The sequence below is a fragment of the Oncorhynchus clarkii genome, chromosome 19, assembly GCF_045791955.1.
Source record: "Oncorhynchus clarkii lewisi isolate Uvic-CL-2024 chromosome 19, UVic_Ocla_1.0, whole genome shotgun sequence".
In the NCBI taxonomy this organism is placed as follows: Eukaryota; Metazoa; Chordata; class Actinopteri; order Salmoniformes; family Salmonidae; genus Oncorhynchus; species Oncorhynchus clarkii.
The window spans coordinates 58,320,403-58,334,510 of record NC_092165.1 but is presented as its reverse complement, the minus strand read 5'-3'; the positions used below and the strand labels follow the sequence as shown (position 1 = coordinate 58,334,510).

Here is a 14,108-nt window from a genome sequence, read left to right as displayed (position 1 = left end):
ATAAGGTGAGTCCAAAAATGTCTTGGAAGCTGCTGCATAAATTATGTAATATGCCAGGGAGATATGTATACTGTTGCTAAGAAAGTAATACTAAGTGTATGCTGTGAAGTAAGCTGTTAGTAGCCCATGTGGCTCACCCTAATCATCGTGTCCCCTTTCCTCTCCTAACTTAGCCAACTGTTCTGACTTACTGGTGCATATGTAGCCTATAGCCTGTTTTAGAGAAATGTCATCATTGAATATTGTAAGAGCTTTTATGGTCTACTTTTAAGCCCCCTTTATTTATCCTACAGTTCTGACTTGGTGTACAGTGTTGAACAAGATCAAGTAAAACTTGACTTTACTCCTCTGTTTGGTCTGAAAAACCAGGAGGTGTGAGTACATTTGTTTCAGAGTCTTGCCATCTCTCCACCCTCTGCTTCAACCAACAGTCTCTCTGTACCAGTGGCCGTAATCCAACTGAAGACTGGTATGTGGCACATGATGTAGAGTCTCCTTGATGACTTAATATGTGTGATGATTCTGCTGGCCAGGTTCTCATCACTGATTCTATTCTTGAAGTACTCCTCTATCTGTGGGTCGTTGAAACATCGTACCTCTGTCACCTGGTCCAAATACTCAGAAGGGATCGGATTGGCTGCTGCAGGTCGGGAAGTTGTCCAGAGTGGAGCAGTTTCCCCTTGATGAGGTTTGTCAGCAACATCTCCACTGAGGTTGACTGTTTGACATCACAGCAGCTATCATTTTTCTTGAGGTCTAGGGGCAGTCAGCACTCATCCAGACCATCAAGGACAGACATAACGTTGTACTTGTCAAAGTTGGAGATACCAGAATGCTTCACATACACAAAACAGTTTTCCACAACTTGAATCAAACAGTGTTTTTTCTCTATCATCATGTTCAGCTCCCGAACAGGAAGTGGAAATATGAAGTGGATATCCTGATTAGCTCTTCCTTCGGCCCAGTCCAGAATGAACTTCTGCGCAGAGACTGTTTTACCAATGCCAGCGACTCCCTTTGTCAGCACAGTTCTGATAGGCTTGTCTTGTCCAGGTAAAAGCTTGAAGGTGTCATTGCATTTGATTGGTGTCTCTTGCGTAGTTTGGTTTTTGCATGCCATCTCAATCTGTCTCACCTCATGTTCACGACTGACCCCTCCACTTCCACCCTCTGTGATGTACAGCTCTGTAAAGATCTTATTGAGAAGACTTGGGTTTCCTAGGACAGCTATTCCTTCGAACACACACCAAAACTTCTTCTTCAGGTTGGATTTGAGTTTATGTTGTCAAGAAGCACATCTAAAGACAAAACCGTTTATAAAACATTAATAAACAGACTTCTGTTTCATGTTCCTCAGGAAGTGAATTGTGATCTTCAGAGCCCCCTCTCTGGCCCTGCTCTCCTGCTTCTCATCTTCAGCATCCTCTCTCTGACTCTCTAAGCATTCTGGGAGATCTGGACTCAGAATCCTCTTGAAACTCTTCAGTTCTTTCTTCACTAAAGTGATGACAGTCTCTTCAAGTGACTGAGAAAGAGATGTTAAGATAAGTGTTTTATTTTTAATTTTTTTACATTTAGGTGTAATTCATTCTGCACAAGCAACTGAAACCAACCAATACAAAAAAAAGTTAATTAAAATTATATTTGGCCTTCTTTTCAGCAGTTTTTACATTTAGGTAAACCCATTGGGAATTCAGACAAAAAAATTAATTTCAATTCTATTTTTATGTATGACATCTCACCATGAATGTTTTATTGTACCTTTATTTAACTAGGCAAGTCAGAACAAATTCTTATGTTCAATGATGCCTTGTTCAGGGGCTGAATGACAGATTTTTACCTTGTCAGCTCCAGGATTCGATCTTGCAACCTCTCAGTTACTAGTCCAACGCTCTAACCACTAGGCTGCCTGCCGCCCCATGAGGAATATCGAGTCCAGGTCTGTTGTATGACTTTGGGAAGACTGACCACTGGAAATATCTGCTTCCGATCTCTCCTGTTGGTCTCTGTAAGAAAAAGAAGTTGACTACAACTGATCAACCAGCTTCACCCCAAAACAATGACACAATACTTCTTATCCCTGTTTAGTAGAGAAGTCTCCCTCTCTGAGGTTTACTGGTTTTCCCATAGACTGTTCACTCTTCATCAACAGACAGCTGGGTACAGGGGAGTCTGGGCTCTTGTGTCTGTGCATCAAAGCTGGGACCGAGTGACTGAAAAACAGCTTCTATCTCAAGGTGATCAGACTGTTAAAACAGCCATCACTAACATTGAGTGGCTGCTGCCAACATACGGACTCAAATCTCTAGCCACTTTAATAATACAAAAATTGATGTAATAAATGTATCACTAGTCACTTTAAACAATGCCACTTTATATAATGTTTACATACCCTACATTACTCACCTCACGTGTATATACTGTACTCTATAGCATCTACTGCATCTTGCCTATGCCGCTCATCCATATATTTATATGTACATATTCTTATTCATTCCTTTGTTATTGTGAAATTGTTAGATTACTTGTGAGATATTACTGCATGGTCGGAACTAGAAGCACACGCATTTCACTACACTCGCATTAACATCTACTAACCATATGCATCCAATAAGATTTGATTTGATTTGTTCTTGTTGCTCTGTATATGTCATTCTGTATTATGTTTTGTGTTCTGTGTGGACCCCAGGTAGAGTATCTGCTGCTTGTGCAACAGCTACTGGGGATAATAAAATACCAAGTCGCTCTTTCAGTTTTAATTCTGAGTGTTGTTTTTCTTTGACAGTGATTTTTATTTTCAATAAGACCAAGTTCTTACCATGCAACATCAGTTACAATATATATATATATATATATATATATTATTTAACCTTTATTTAACTAGGCAAGTCAGAACAAATTCTTGTTTACAATGACAGCCTACTGGGGAACAGTGGGTTAACTGCCTTGTTGTCACGGTTTTCTTCCTGGGAAGGAGAGGTGGACCAAAACGCATATAGTTCATGGTTTTTTAATATGAAAACTAAACATGAACAGAATACAAAATAATAAACCTGAAAACCGAAACAGTCCTAACTGGTGCATAAAACACAAAGACAGGAAACAACCACCCACAAAACCCAACACAAAACAGGCTACCTAAATATGGTTCCCAATCAGAGACAATGACTAACACCTGCCTCTGATTGAGAACCATATCAGGCCCAAACACAGAAACAGACAAACTAGACATCCAACATAGAATGCCCACTCAGATCACACCCTGACCAAACAAAACATAGAAACATACAAAGCAAACTATGGTCAGGGTGTGACACTTGTTCACGGCCAGAACAAAATATTTTTAACTTGTCACCTCAGGGATTTGATCCAGCAACTTTTTGGTTACTGGCCCAAAGCTCTAACCACTAGGCTGCTGCTTGAAATTATACATGTCAATACCACAGGCGGTCTGCTGGTAACTTAATTGGGGAGGACGGGCTCGTAGCAGCATTACTAGGAGCCGTCCATCCCTCAGCAGCCTTCTGTGGTTATTATTCATGTCAATACCAAAAGACCCGGACCCTTCAGGTCTTACCCTTGCTAGTAGAGGAGTCTCCAACACTGAAGTTTATTGGTTTCCCCATAGACTGTTCACTCTTCATGGATACACAGCTGGGTACAGGGGAGTCTGGTCTCTCCTGATGGATTTTTGCCAAAACACCTTCGATCACTGATTTGTTCCCGATTGAGAAAAATTGGCTGAGCACTTTAAGTGGATACATTTCAGCACAGGAAATTGCCTAATAATACAATAGAAATCTCTCACCCCACAGCTTCAATGTGTAGGTCGTTCTCATTTTAGAGGCAGTGGTCCCCTCCTCTCTCTCCCCAAAGACACTCATTTTAGAGGCAGTGGTCCCCTCCTCTCTCTCCCCAAAGACACTCATTTTAGAGGCAGTTGTCCCCTCCTCTCTCTCCCCAAAGACACTCATTTTTTTTGCCAACCTTTCTAAAAATTAAGTTCTTAAAAAGGATAATCCGAGTTATTTTCAGGGAGTAGCCATTCCATAAGGGAAATATGCAAATACATGCTGAAACAGGCCAATAGAATCTGGCTTCCTTGTGCTTGGCTCTGCCCACCTTCTTCCTAGTTTGGCTCACTGTGTGAGAGTCGAGGTGCAGGAACCAGTTGGTCCACATTGTGTCACCACTGATACACTTCCTCCCTGTATGAACGAACACAAATCAGACCTGCAGCGCTCAAATGCGACCACTTGGGCAGCCCGGTCTCATAGAGTTGACGTAACATAGTAAATGTAAATATGGGACATTCAAATCAGTATGATATGTTATGTTTGGTATGGTTACATAAGACAGATGGTTACTTAAGGCAAAATGAAAGAAGAGTGGTTGGCTGGGGTGGATTGGTAGGTGTATAATGCTAATGTCTAGCAACTCAAAGACTGTGAGTTTGAATCTCATCACAGACAAGTTTAGCATTTGAGCTAATTAGCATCCCAAAAGTTGTGAGTTCGAATCTCATCACGGACAACTTTTGCATTTTAGCTAACTACTTAGCATGTTAGCTGAACTCGAACTCTTTTAGCTAACCCTAATCTTAACCCTAACCCTAACCTTAGCCAGCCAGCTAACATAAGCCACCTAGCTAGAATTCGGAACATATTGTACATTTTTCAAATTCTTAATATGTAAGATGAATCATAATTATTAACATAACATAAGAAATAGGTGATTGAAAACAACAAATGAATACATACCATATGAAACATAACATACAAAATAAATTAGCTCGCTCAGATTTACGTAAAGAATAATACGAAATTCTCAGACATCAGGTTGCAGCCAGCTAGTCAGCCAGCTGATGACGCTATGCCAGTGCAAGAAAGCGCAACACAATTCAATAATAAATCAAGAGCAGCCTTGTAACTTTGCCCTCCCTAAGATCCTCATCCCTGCCCACCTCTACCGTCTTGCTTTCTGCTAAAATAATAATATGCATTATGGGAAAGATTATTTGAATTTGGTTCAGGATTTTCCATAAACAAAGTAAAATGATACAGTTGTTTTAATATGAGTACAAGCATTTCAGAGGTACAGTTTTGGCCAGAATACATTTGTTATGTTCAACTAATGATTTTAGTCTTTATTTTATTTAACCAATTTAACCAAATTCCAATGGCTTCTGTTTTTGTGAACAAGTTTGTTCATGATTTACACTATTAATATTCATTAACAATCGAAAAATGTCAGCAAATACATTTATAGTGTTTTAAAAATAAAACGTTTTTATTTTTTTATTGTAACGGCAAAGTATTTCAGTTTTTAATTACAACTGTCGGTTTTAATAACCTGTAATAAAGCTGAAAGACCAATATACTAAAACGAATATTATTATACATCAATTGTAGCTATACTAGATGTGTTTTAGTTGTATTTGTTATAATAAAAATAATTTATGCATATCAAATTGAGAATAAAACTGATCTCACGAATACGCTTGTATTTGATTGTATGTGACGCTCGGGGTCGCAGTTTGCATGAACAATGGGAAACAAAATTGCATCCTCTCCAAACCCATCGCATCGTTTGCCTAGCCTAGTGTGCGTAAAGCAGGTCACACACCTGCCCCGAACCAACACCGAACTGCGATCCTTTCTTCCCACGTCTAATTTTCGATTGGACAACTTTCTCCCACGTGTGTTGGCCGGAGATGCTTAAATATGCCCCCAGAGAGCAAATTATTGTACTCGTGGTTTAGTATTATGAATTGCTTCTTGATACGGACCTATTAAAAGAACCAACTGCCTGCCACAGGATGACATCGTTAATCGGAGGACTCGTCTGTTGTATTTCCTTCCTTTCCCTGGAAGTCCAAGCAACATACCGACTTTATGGAGGATACCATCCTCGGCAGCATCAGGCAGACAGCCCTATCGTGCCACGGCAAACGTTTCAGCAGGGCTTCCAACAGCAACAACCATTTCAAAGTGTTCAGCAAGGTCAGCAACAATCATTTCAGAGTGTTCAGCAACCAGCTCAGTTGTCTCAGAATCAAAGAACTATTGATTTGGGAGGTTGGTTCATTTTCATGCATTGTCTATTATTCTGTAGACAGGCTTATGCTTTCTGTCTATAGTGCGCAGACAGCGGTAGCCGATATTTGGAATAGTCAGCGCAGACTGCTGTTTATATTAAACTATATTTGAGATTATAGTATATTTAAATTAATAGTTTGCAATTGACGTCCATGTATGATGTGCATTAAAGTTTCGAATGTAGTCTAATCTCCCGTATTGGCCAGTCGTCTGGAATTACAGAATAAAGGATTCTCTAAATGATTTGATACTGTACATATACATTCTTACCTTGACAGACAATAACATACATGTAGAAATGCATTAGTAGGAACATGTTACCAAATAGCACATCAAAGGAAGGACTGTCAAAGGAAGGACTGTCAATGTGTAGGCTTGTCAATGTGTAGGCTAATTTACTCAGTCCTTTGAGCTAAATTAAACATTCCGGCTATTATATTTCAAAGTTAAATGTTCAGAACCCATCAACGTTACATTGTGAGAAATGGAAAACAAGATACTGTATGATGTCGATTACTACTGTAGAAGTTGTATTTTTTATGTTTATTTTTCATCAGCTTTTTTGCATCTGTACTCAATTGCTAGCAGACAGTATCGATTCTTAAGGTTAGCAGCCAGCCTCTTACTGATGCTTAAGGCTATAAGCGTTGTTTTTGTACTTCATGTCATCACCATGTAAGCCATAGGCGCTGGACCAAAAACAATAACCAATGCTCTACTGCACCTTCCTCCCTCGTGGTGGCCCAAAGCACATGGCAATGATCACTAGTACTAGCAGCCACACAGGAAATGGCCACCAGTCATGTACCTCCAGCTCACTGCACCACCCCTTCGACCTGCACCCCCACCCCTCCCTTCTGTGGGTGCTTTTACACCATTATTTTCCCAATCTCTTATCTTGTTCAATGATTGAGCACGTGCTGTGGTAAAAGTCACTATTGTTTTTTTAATGTCCTCTGTAGGTGAATCTTGAGAGAAATAGGATAAACATGTGCTTACTATACTACATTTGATGAATTGCCTTTCAAGTTCAAATGTAACCTTCATTTAGCTAGGTAAGTCAGTTAAGAACAAATTCTTATTTACAATGACGACCTACCCGGGGAACAGTAGAACGACAGATTTGTGTTTTTTTACTTTGTCAGCTGAGGGATTCAAACCTGCAACCTTTCGGTTACTGGCCCAATGCTCTAACCGCTAGGCTATCTGCCGTCCCAAGTTACCATGTTTACTTCCCTGAGAATAGGTCAGAAACAAAGCTTTGTTTCATCTCGTATCCATTCCTAATCCACTTTACTTCAGATTCAGATTCCTTTATTACTTCAGATTCCTTTATTACTTCAGATTCCTTTATTACTTCAGATTCCTTTGTTACTTCAGATTCCTTCATTACTTCAGATTCTCTCATTACTTCAGATTCCTTTATTACTTCAGATTCCTTTATTACATCAGATTCCTTTATTACATCAGATTCCTTTATTACATCAGATTCCTTTATTACTTCAGATTCCTTCGTTACTTCAGATTCCTTCATTACTTCAGATTCTCTCATTACTTCAGATTCCTTTACTACTTCAGATTCCTTTATTACATCAGATTCCTTTATTACATCAGATTCCTTTATTACTTCAGATTCCTTCGTTACTTCAGATTCCTTCATTACTTCAGATTCTCTCATTACTTCAGATTCCTTTATTACTTCAGATTCCTTTATTACATCAGATTCCTTTATTACATCAGATTCCTTCATTACTTCAGATTCCTTCATTACTTCAGATTCTCTCATTACTTCAGATTCCTTTATTACTTCAGATTCCTTTATTACTTCAGATTCCTTTATTACTTCAGATTCCTTTATTACATCAGATTCCTTTATTACTTCAGATTCCTTCGTTACTTCAGATTCCTTTATTACTTCAGATTCCTTTATTACTTCAGATTCCTTTATTACTTCAGATTCCTTCATTACATCAGATTCCTTTATTACTTCAGATTCCTTCGTTACTTCAGATTCCTTCATTACTTCAGATTCCTTTAGACTTGTATTTCTACTGCTTTGTTTTGTAGCATATCGTTGCTGTGTGTAAAGAAGCGTGCACGATCGCCCGCTTAAAAACTAACGTTCCCGTCCAATCTTTTTTTTAAATAGTAGCACATGTTAAGGTGACTTGCTAAAACCTTAAGCAACTCCAGGCCTGAATGTGAAACCTGAATGTGTTTGATATATACTGAATGTACAAAACATAGGGAACACCTGCTCATTCCATATCATAGACTGACCAGGTGAATCCAGGTGAAAGCTATAAATCCTTATTGATGTCACTTGTTAAACCCACTTCAACCAGTGTAGATGAAGACTTGAGACAATTGAGACATGGATTGTGTATGTATGTGTGCCATTCAGAGGGTGAATGGGCAAGACAAAATATTTAAGTGCCTTTGAACAGGGTATGGTAGTATGTGCCAGGTGCACCAGTTTGAGTGTGTCAAGAACTGCAACGCTGCTGGGTTTTTCCATGCTCAAAAGTTTCCAGTGTGTATCAAGAATGGTCCACCACCCAAAGGACATCCAGCCAACATGACACAACTGTGTCAACATAGCATCCCTGTGGAACACTTTCAACACCTTGTAGAGTCCATACCCCGATGAATTGAGCCTGTTTTGAGGGTGGTGCAACTCGATATTAGGAAGTTGTGCCTAATGTTTTGTGCACTCAGTGTATATGACAGAGGAACTCTGGCTAGCAGTTCCCAGTTAAAGTGTGTAGAGCAAACCATTTCACCCTCTGTGGTAAAAACCTATGTCACATTCTTTTCCCTTGCAGAAACCCACTGCAAAAGCCGCCCCCTAGATCTGGTGTTCATCATCGACAGCTCCCGTAGCGTACGCCCCCAAGAATTTGAGAAGGTCAAAATATTCTTGGCTGACATGGTCGACACCCTTGAGATTGGCGCAGACGCCACACGGGTGGCCGTTGTGAACTACGCTAGCACAGTGAAGATTGAGTTCCTGCTCAAGACGCACTTCGACAAGCCGGGCCTGAAAGCAGCGTTGGCACGCATCGAATCCTTAGCGGCTGGCACCATGACTGGGCTAGCCATCAAGACGGCCATGGAGGAGACCTTCACCGAGGGATCGGGCGCCCGGCTAACCAACAAGAACATCGCCAAGGTGGCCATCATCGTGACGGACGGGCGGCCCCAGGACACGGTGGAGGAGGTTGCCGCGGCGGCGAGGGCGGCAGGCATCGAGATCTACGCAGTCGGGGTGGACAGGGCGGACATGAAGTCCCTGCGTCTCATGGCCAGTCTGCCATTGGACGAACACGTGTTCTACGTGGAGACCTACGGCGTCATCGAGAAGCTCACGTCCAAGTTCAGGGAAACGCTGTGTGGTAAGAGAATGAGGCTAGTGCTAAGGCTTAGGTGAGAGATAAGACATGTTTGCAAGACCTCCTATAATAGGGGTGCACAATTGAATAAGAGCCTCAGTCCTTCTGGTTTCAGTTTCTTTCAGTCCTTGACACCTACTAATGTTACTGACCACCCAGGAAACATACCTGGTTTCCCAGTTCTAAACTAGTTGTTGGATTCCCAGGTCTAAGCTAGTTGTTGGATTCCCAGGTCTAAACTAGTTGTTGGATTCCCAGGTCTAAACTAGTTGTTGGATTCCCAGGTCTAAACTAGTTTTTGGATTCTCAGGTCTAAACTAGTTGTTGGATTCCCAGGTCTAAACTAGTTGTTGGATTCCCAGGTCTAAACTAGTTGTTGGATTCCCAGGTCTAAACTAGTTGTTGGATTCCCAGGTCTAAACTAGTTGTTGGATTCCCAGTTCTAAACTAGTTGTTGGATTCCCAGGTCTAAACTAGTTGTTGTTTAAAAATCAAGAATGGAAACCAGCAGATGCGGCTCTCGAGGACTGGTGTTGTGCACCTGTACCCAAAAAACATTGACTAATAATAATACTTCTTTCAATATTTAATGTGAAACAGTGATTAAAAAAAGATTACGTATGATAACCCTCAATTGACCAATTAGAAAGTAATTCATAATTTACCTGAATTTATTCTAACCTGATTAATCCTGTTCAAGGTGACGATGTTGTCAGACTAAACCAATCAGCTGTGAGGATGTTTGTTTACAGGTGTGGACGCCTGTGCCCTGGGACACGACTGCGACCACATATGTGTCAACAACAACAACAACAACTCGTACGCCTGCAAGTGTCGGGAAGGCTATACACTGAATGCAGACAAGAAAACATGCTCACGTAAGGACCACAAGCCTCTATCGGGAATGTGGATAGCACTTTGTTCGATAGGTACCTACATAAGGACTTCATAACACATTCATAACCCATGAATAACCCATATATAAGCAAGCATTTCCCAACAACCACAGGTTGATTTTTGTGATACTTATACTGCAGATTTCAACGATTGTTGACATAAGTATTTATGAAATGCTCATGTACTGCTTGTGAAGGTGTTATGTTATGTATGAGTTATGAATGTATTGTGAAGTCCTTATGTAGGTAGCCTTCAAATAAAGTGTTACCGGAAAGTTTTTGTGTGTAGGGGACATATTTTTACTGTATTTATTGTGTAATACAGACATGGGAGGATAACAAAAACAAGCCTTGTATTTAGGGGCAAAGGTCAATATTAATGTGAAAGATTTTGTCTTATGTTTACACTTGGCAGCAGGTTCTTTGCAAAACCAAAACCAAAACCAGAACCAGAACCAAAACCAAAACCAAAACCAAAATGGATCAGGTTCCAACGGTTGGTGCACCTTTATTTCAGAATTCATAGGCTAGAAATCCTAAGTGATGCTGTTATGGTATGCATGCCCAGTGCTTGAAGTGGACTGAAATAGATGCCACAGTCATTCTGGCTGCTGGTACTGTTATATTTATTATTCTACAAGAGGTGCAGAAACTCATGATGTGGAACATTTAAGGTGCCCCCCCCCGGGAACTCAGTCCCTGTGTGTTCCTGCCAAAGTCAAGCACTGTGCATGCCACTATCCAATGCGTTTACGCCATCTTCGCTAGCTAACATTGCTTTGTCCCCTCTTCACCTTATACGGCCAATAGATGGTGAGTTTGTTGTGATGCGTCGGCTTGGCTTATTCAGCATTAAAACCCACAGAGCTGCAGAGTAGCCCATGGCTGCAGAGCTAAAGCTCTCGACCTGCCTTGGTTATCGACGGTTCCAAGAGCGTCCGCTTGGACAACTTTGAGCTGGTGAAGAGTCGGCGCTGGCACTGTCCAGGTTGGCCTGATCCGGGTACACCAGCTGAGTCCGGACCTAGTTCACCTTAAACCACCACCAAGGCTTTGAAGAAGGCAGTGAGAGGTGTTCAGTACATGGGTTCCATGACCGTGCTGGCCCTGCTCCACCTGCTGGACAGGAGCTTCGCACAGGGAGAAGGCACCAGGCCAAAGTGCCCCGGGTGGACATCGTGCTGACGGATGGACAGTTGCAAAAGGACATCTCGGAGCATGCCAGGAACCTTAAAGAGCAAGGTGAGAGACCTTTTTCTTAAACAGTATAATGTAACACCATTTTATTGAGTTGAACATATCTGAAGTGGTAAGATGACAACTCCAAACTCTAAAATGACTCACTTTTTTTTTGTTTGTTCATCCAGTAAAAGTTCATTATATGAATGCATGTTTCCTCCTACCGTAGCTGTGTAATACTTAAACATCCAATCCCATGTATATCATGCACCCTATCGCAGTTTTGAGTTTGTCAAAAGAGTGACCTTTGCCCTGTCCTGTCTTCCTTCTCTCTTTCCTCAGGTGTGGAGATGTACGCGGTGGGTAAAACGGAGGAGAACGAGCTCCTGGAGATAGCCTCTGAGCCCCACAGACAGCATTACGTTCACTCGGCTGACTTTAGCACCGTGGAGCAAGTTCTGCCACTGTAAGGAAGAAGGAAATGTATGAGCGAAGGTGCAGCTGCTAGGGAAACAACAGCTAGATCCAGGAGAAGGACCCAAAGGAGCCTGGTCGACTGACTTGTGTTTGGCCTCATACGTTTGTTGGACTGATGCCTGGGTATTTCAAATTGCATGCAGTCACCTGTGGTTTGTTTCACATCTACGGGAGACCTTGAAAATCAAAGTATACATGATGGGTTTGTGTTATGATGAACAAGTGCTTGATTGAAGGGCTTGTCTACTGCCTTGGTTAAAGCTTGAATGAATGGCTGGCCTACTGCCTTGGTTAAAGCTTGAATGAATGGCTGGCCTACTCCCTTGGTTAAAGCTTGAATGAATGTCTGCCTACTGCCTTGGTTAAAGCTTGAATGAATGGCTGGCCTACTGCCTTGGTTAAAGCTTGAATGAATGGCTGGCCTACTCCCTTGGTTAAAGCTTGAATGAATGGCTGGCCTGCCTTGGTTGAAGCTTTGAAGTGATTGTTAACCTTTTGCAAAACCCAATTTATTTACCATTGACTTCCCTTCAATGATCTAAAAAAACTTCACCTGATCTTTGACTAACTACTTGACATCACTTGACTGTATGCATTGTCTGTATTGGAAGTTTTGACTTTACATGAAGTCAACTAGTTGTAACACTTTACATTAGGTTGCTCACAGTAACAGGGAATTGTAATATTTGATTGCATTGTGCAATGTGCAACTACACAATTTGTTTCCTTGTATCCACAATGGAAGATGATTTTAATAGATCCCTAAGTGTGGAAGAAGTGACACTTTATGGGGGGCTGCTGAGGGGAGGACGGCTCATAATAATGGCTGGAATGGAGTGAATGGAATGGCATCAAACCCATGGAAACCATGGAAACTATGTGTTTGCTCTATTTGATACCATTCCACCTATACCGCTCCGGCCATTACCACGAGCCCATCCTACTCAACCAACCTGTGCGTAATACTGAGTAGCCTATCCTATTTAGACGACCCAAATAATACAGGAAAAGCTAACAGATAAGTTGTTTATTGGTAACAGCAGTAACTTAACGTCAAGTTTTTTTCATAAAAAATATATAGCATTTATTCATTATTGCCATTGATGTCTTTTTTCAGAGGACGCGAATGAGATGAGTGGGAATGAGCTGAGTGAAGACGCCTGTATGTGTGAGGCTCAGATTGCGTTCCAGATGAAGATGCAGTCCACCATAAAGCAGCTGACCAACAAACATATCCTTTTAAACTCACCAGTCCTTTTTATAATGGGTAAGGGTGGTATTTACATAGGGCTTAACACAAGATCTCAAAGCCACTACCACCAGCTAACAATGTTGTATGGCCATGTGTATACTGGTCTACTTTAAACTGTTACACTTTCCCTATTACACTTCAGTATATGCATTGAAGAAGACAAGTCATTTCCTTGACTGTTATTTCCACTTGATGACCTATCGAGGAAAGTGACCCGGTTTGGAGGCAGGCGTTGATTCTAAAGAAGAGGACGCTGCCAAGAGACCATTCAGAGCTCACCCAGTTAACCTCAATCTAAAGTGGCTGTATAGTTTCCCTCTTTTATCGACAACAGTCCATTTTGGAGTCATCGTACTGTATAACCTCCTTCAATATATGTGTTTTTTTTTTAGCTCTAAAACAATGTATTTAAACAATAATGTTCAATTTGCTCACAACAGATGTCCCCATTTCATTTTTAAAGTTAGGAACAAAGACCAAAGTTGACTTTTTTTTTTTGCACAATATTTGTCTCCCCATGGTGGCACCTTTCCAGTTTAACAACATACCATCTTCCACCACATCAGCTATAATAAAGAGGAAGCAATAGAGGCTCCGTCACTGACCAGTGATTTGTTTTCTTATTGTGGTGCAGGATAAATGTGGTGCAGGATAAATGTGGTGCAGGATAAATGTGGTGCAGGATAAATGTGGTGCAGGATAAATGAAAGACAAGACACACGAAATGTCATTTCTGTCAATATATGGTGTTCTATTGTTCTATTTTCTAGTGTTCTATTTTGGATATTTGTACAAATGTACACATTAAATACAT

The 14,108-nt window shown here is 41.0% G+C and overlaps 1 protein-coding gene and 1 pseudogene across 3 annotated transcripts; one reads left to right on the top strand and one right to left on the bottom strand.

Annotated features, from left to right (window-relative positions):
• Window positions 1-766: 766 nt before the first annotated feature.
• On the bottom strand, window positions 767-4,182 carry LOC139374532 (NACHT, LRR and PYD domains-containing protein 3-like; annotated as a pseudogene).
• Window positions 4,183-5,595: 1,413 nt separating this feature from the next.
• On the top strand, window positions 5,596-13,946 carry LOC139374371 (matrilin-3-like). 3 transcript variants are annotated; one of them, XM_071115410.1, is made up of 7 exons: window positions 5,743-5,988; window positions 6,022-6,077; window positions 8,924-9,493; window positions 10,243-10,368; window positions 10,802-10,882; window positions 13,160-13,273; window positions 13,484-13,946. In XM_071115410.1, exons 1-7 carry the CDS (start codon window positions 5,819-5,821, stop codon window positions 13,528-13,530), a joined length of 1,164 nt encoding a protein of 387 aa, XP_070971511.1. In that variant the 5' UTR covers window positions 5,743-5,818; the 3' UTR covers window positions 13,531-13,946. The 3 variants fall into 3 exon arrangements, with proteins under 3 accessions (XP_070971512.1, XP_070971511.1, XP_070971513.1); XM_071115411.1 differs by lacking the exon at window positions 6,022-6,077 and having other exon boundaries at window positions 5,596-6,002; XM_071115412.1 differs by lacking the exon at window positions 10,802-10,882.
• The last annotated feature ends 162 nt before the right edge of the window (window positions 13,947-14,108 follow it).

Bases quoted from the DNA above. Each gene is read 5' to 3' on its own strand.
- LOC139374371 (XM_071115410.1), top strand. From the start codon at position 5,819: ATGACATCGTTAATCGGAGGACTCGTCTGTTGTATTTCCTTCCTTTCC. The intron at 9,494-10,242 runs GTAAGAGAATGA...GTTTGTTTACAG, and splicing joins GTTCAGGGAAACGCTGTGTG to GTGTGGACGCCTGTGCCCTG. The intron at 13,274-13,483 runs ATATCCTTTTAA...TGTTATTTCCAC, and splicing joins AAAGCAGCTGACCAACAAAC to TTGATGACCTATCGAGGAAA.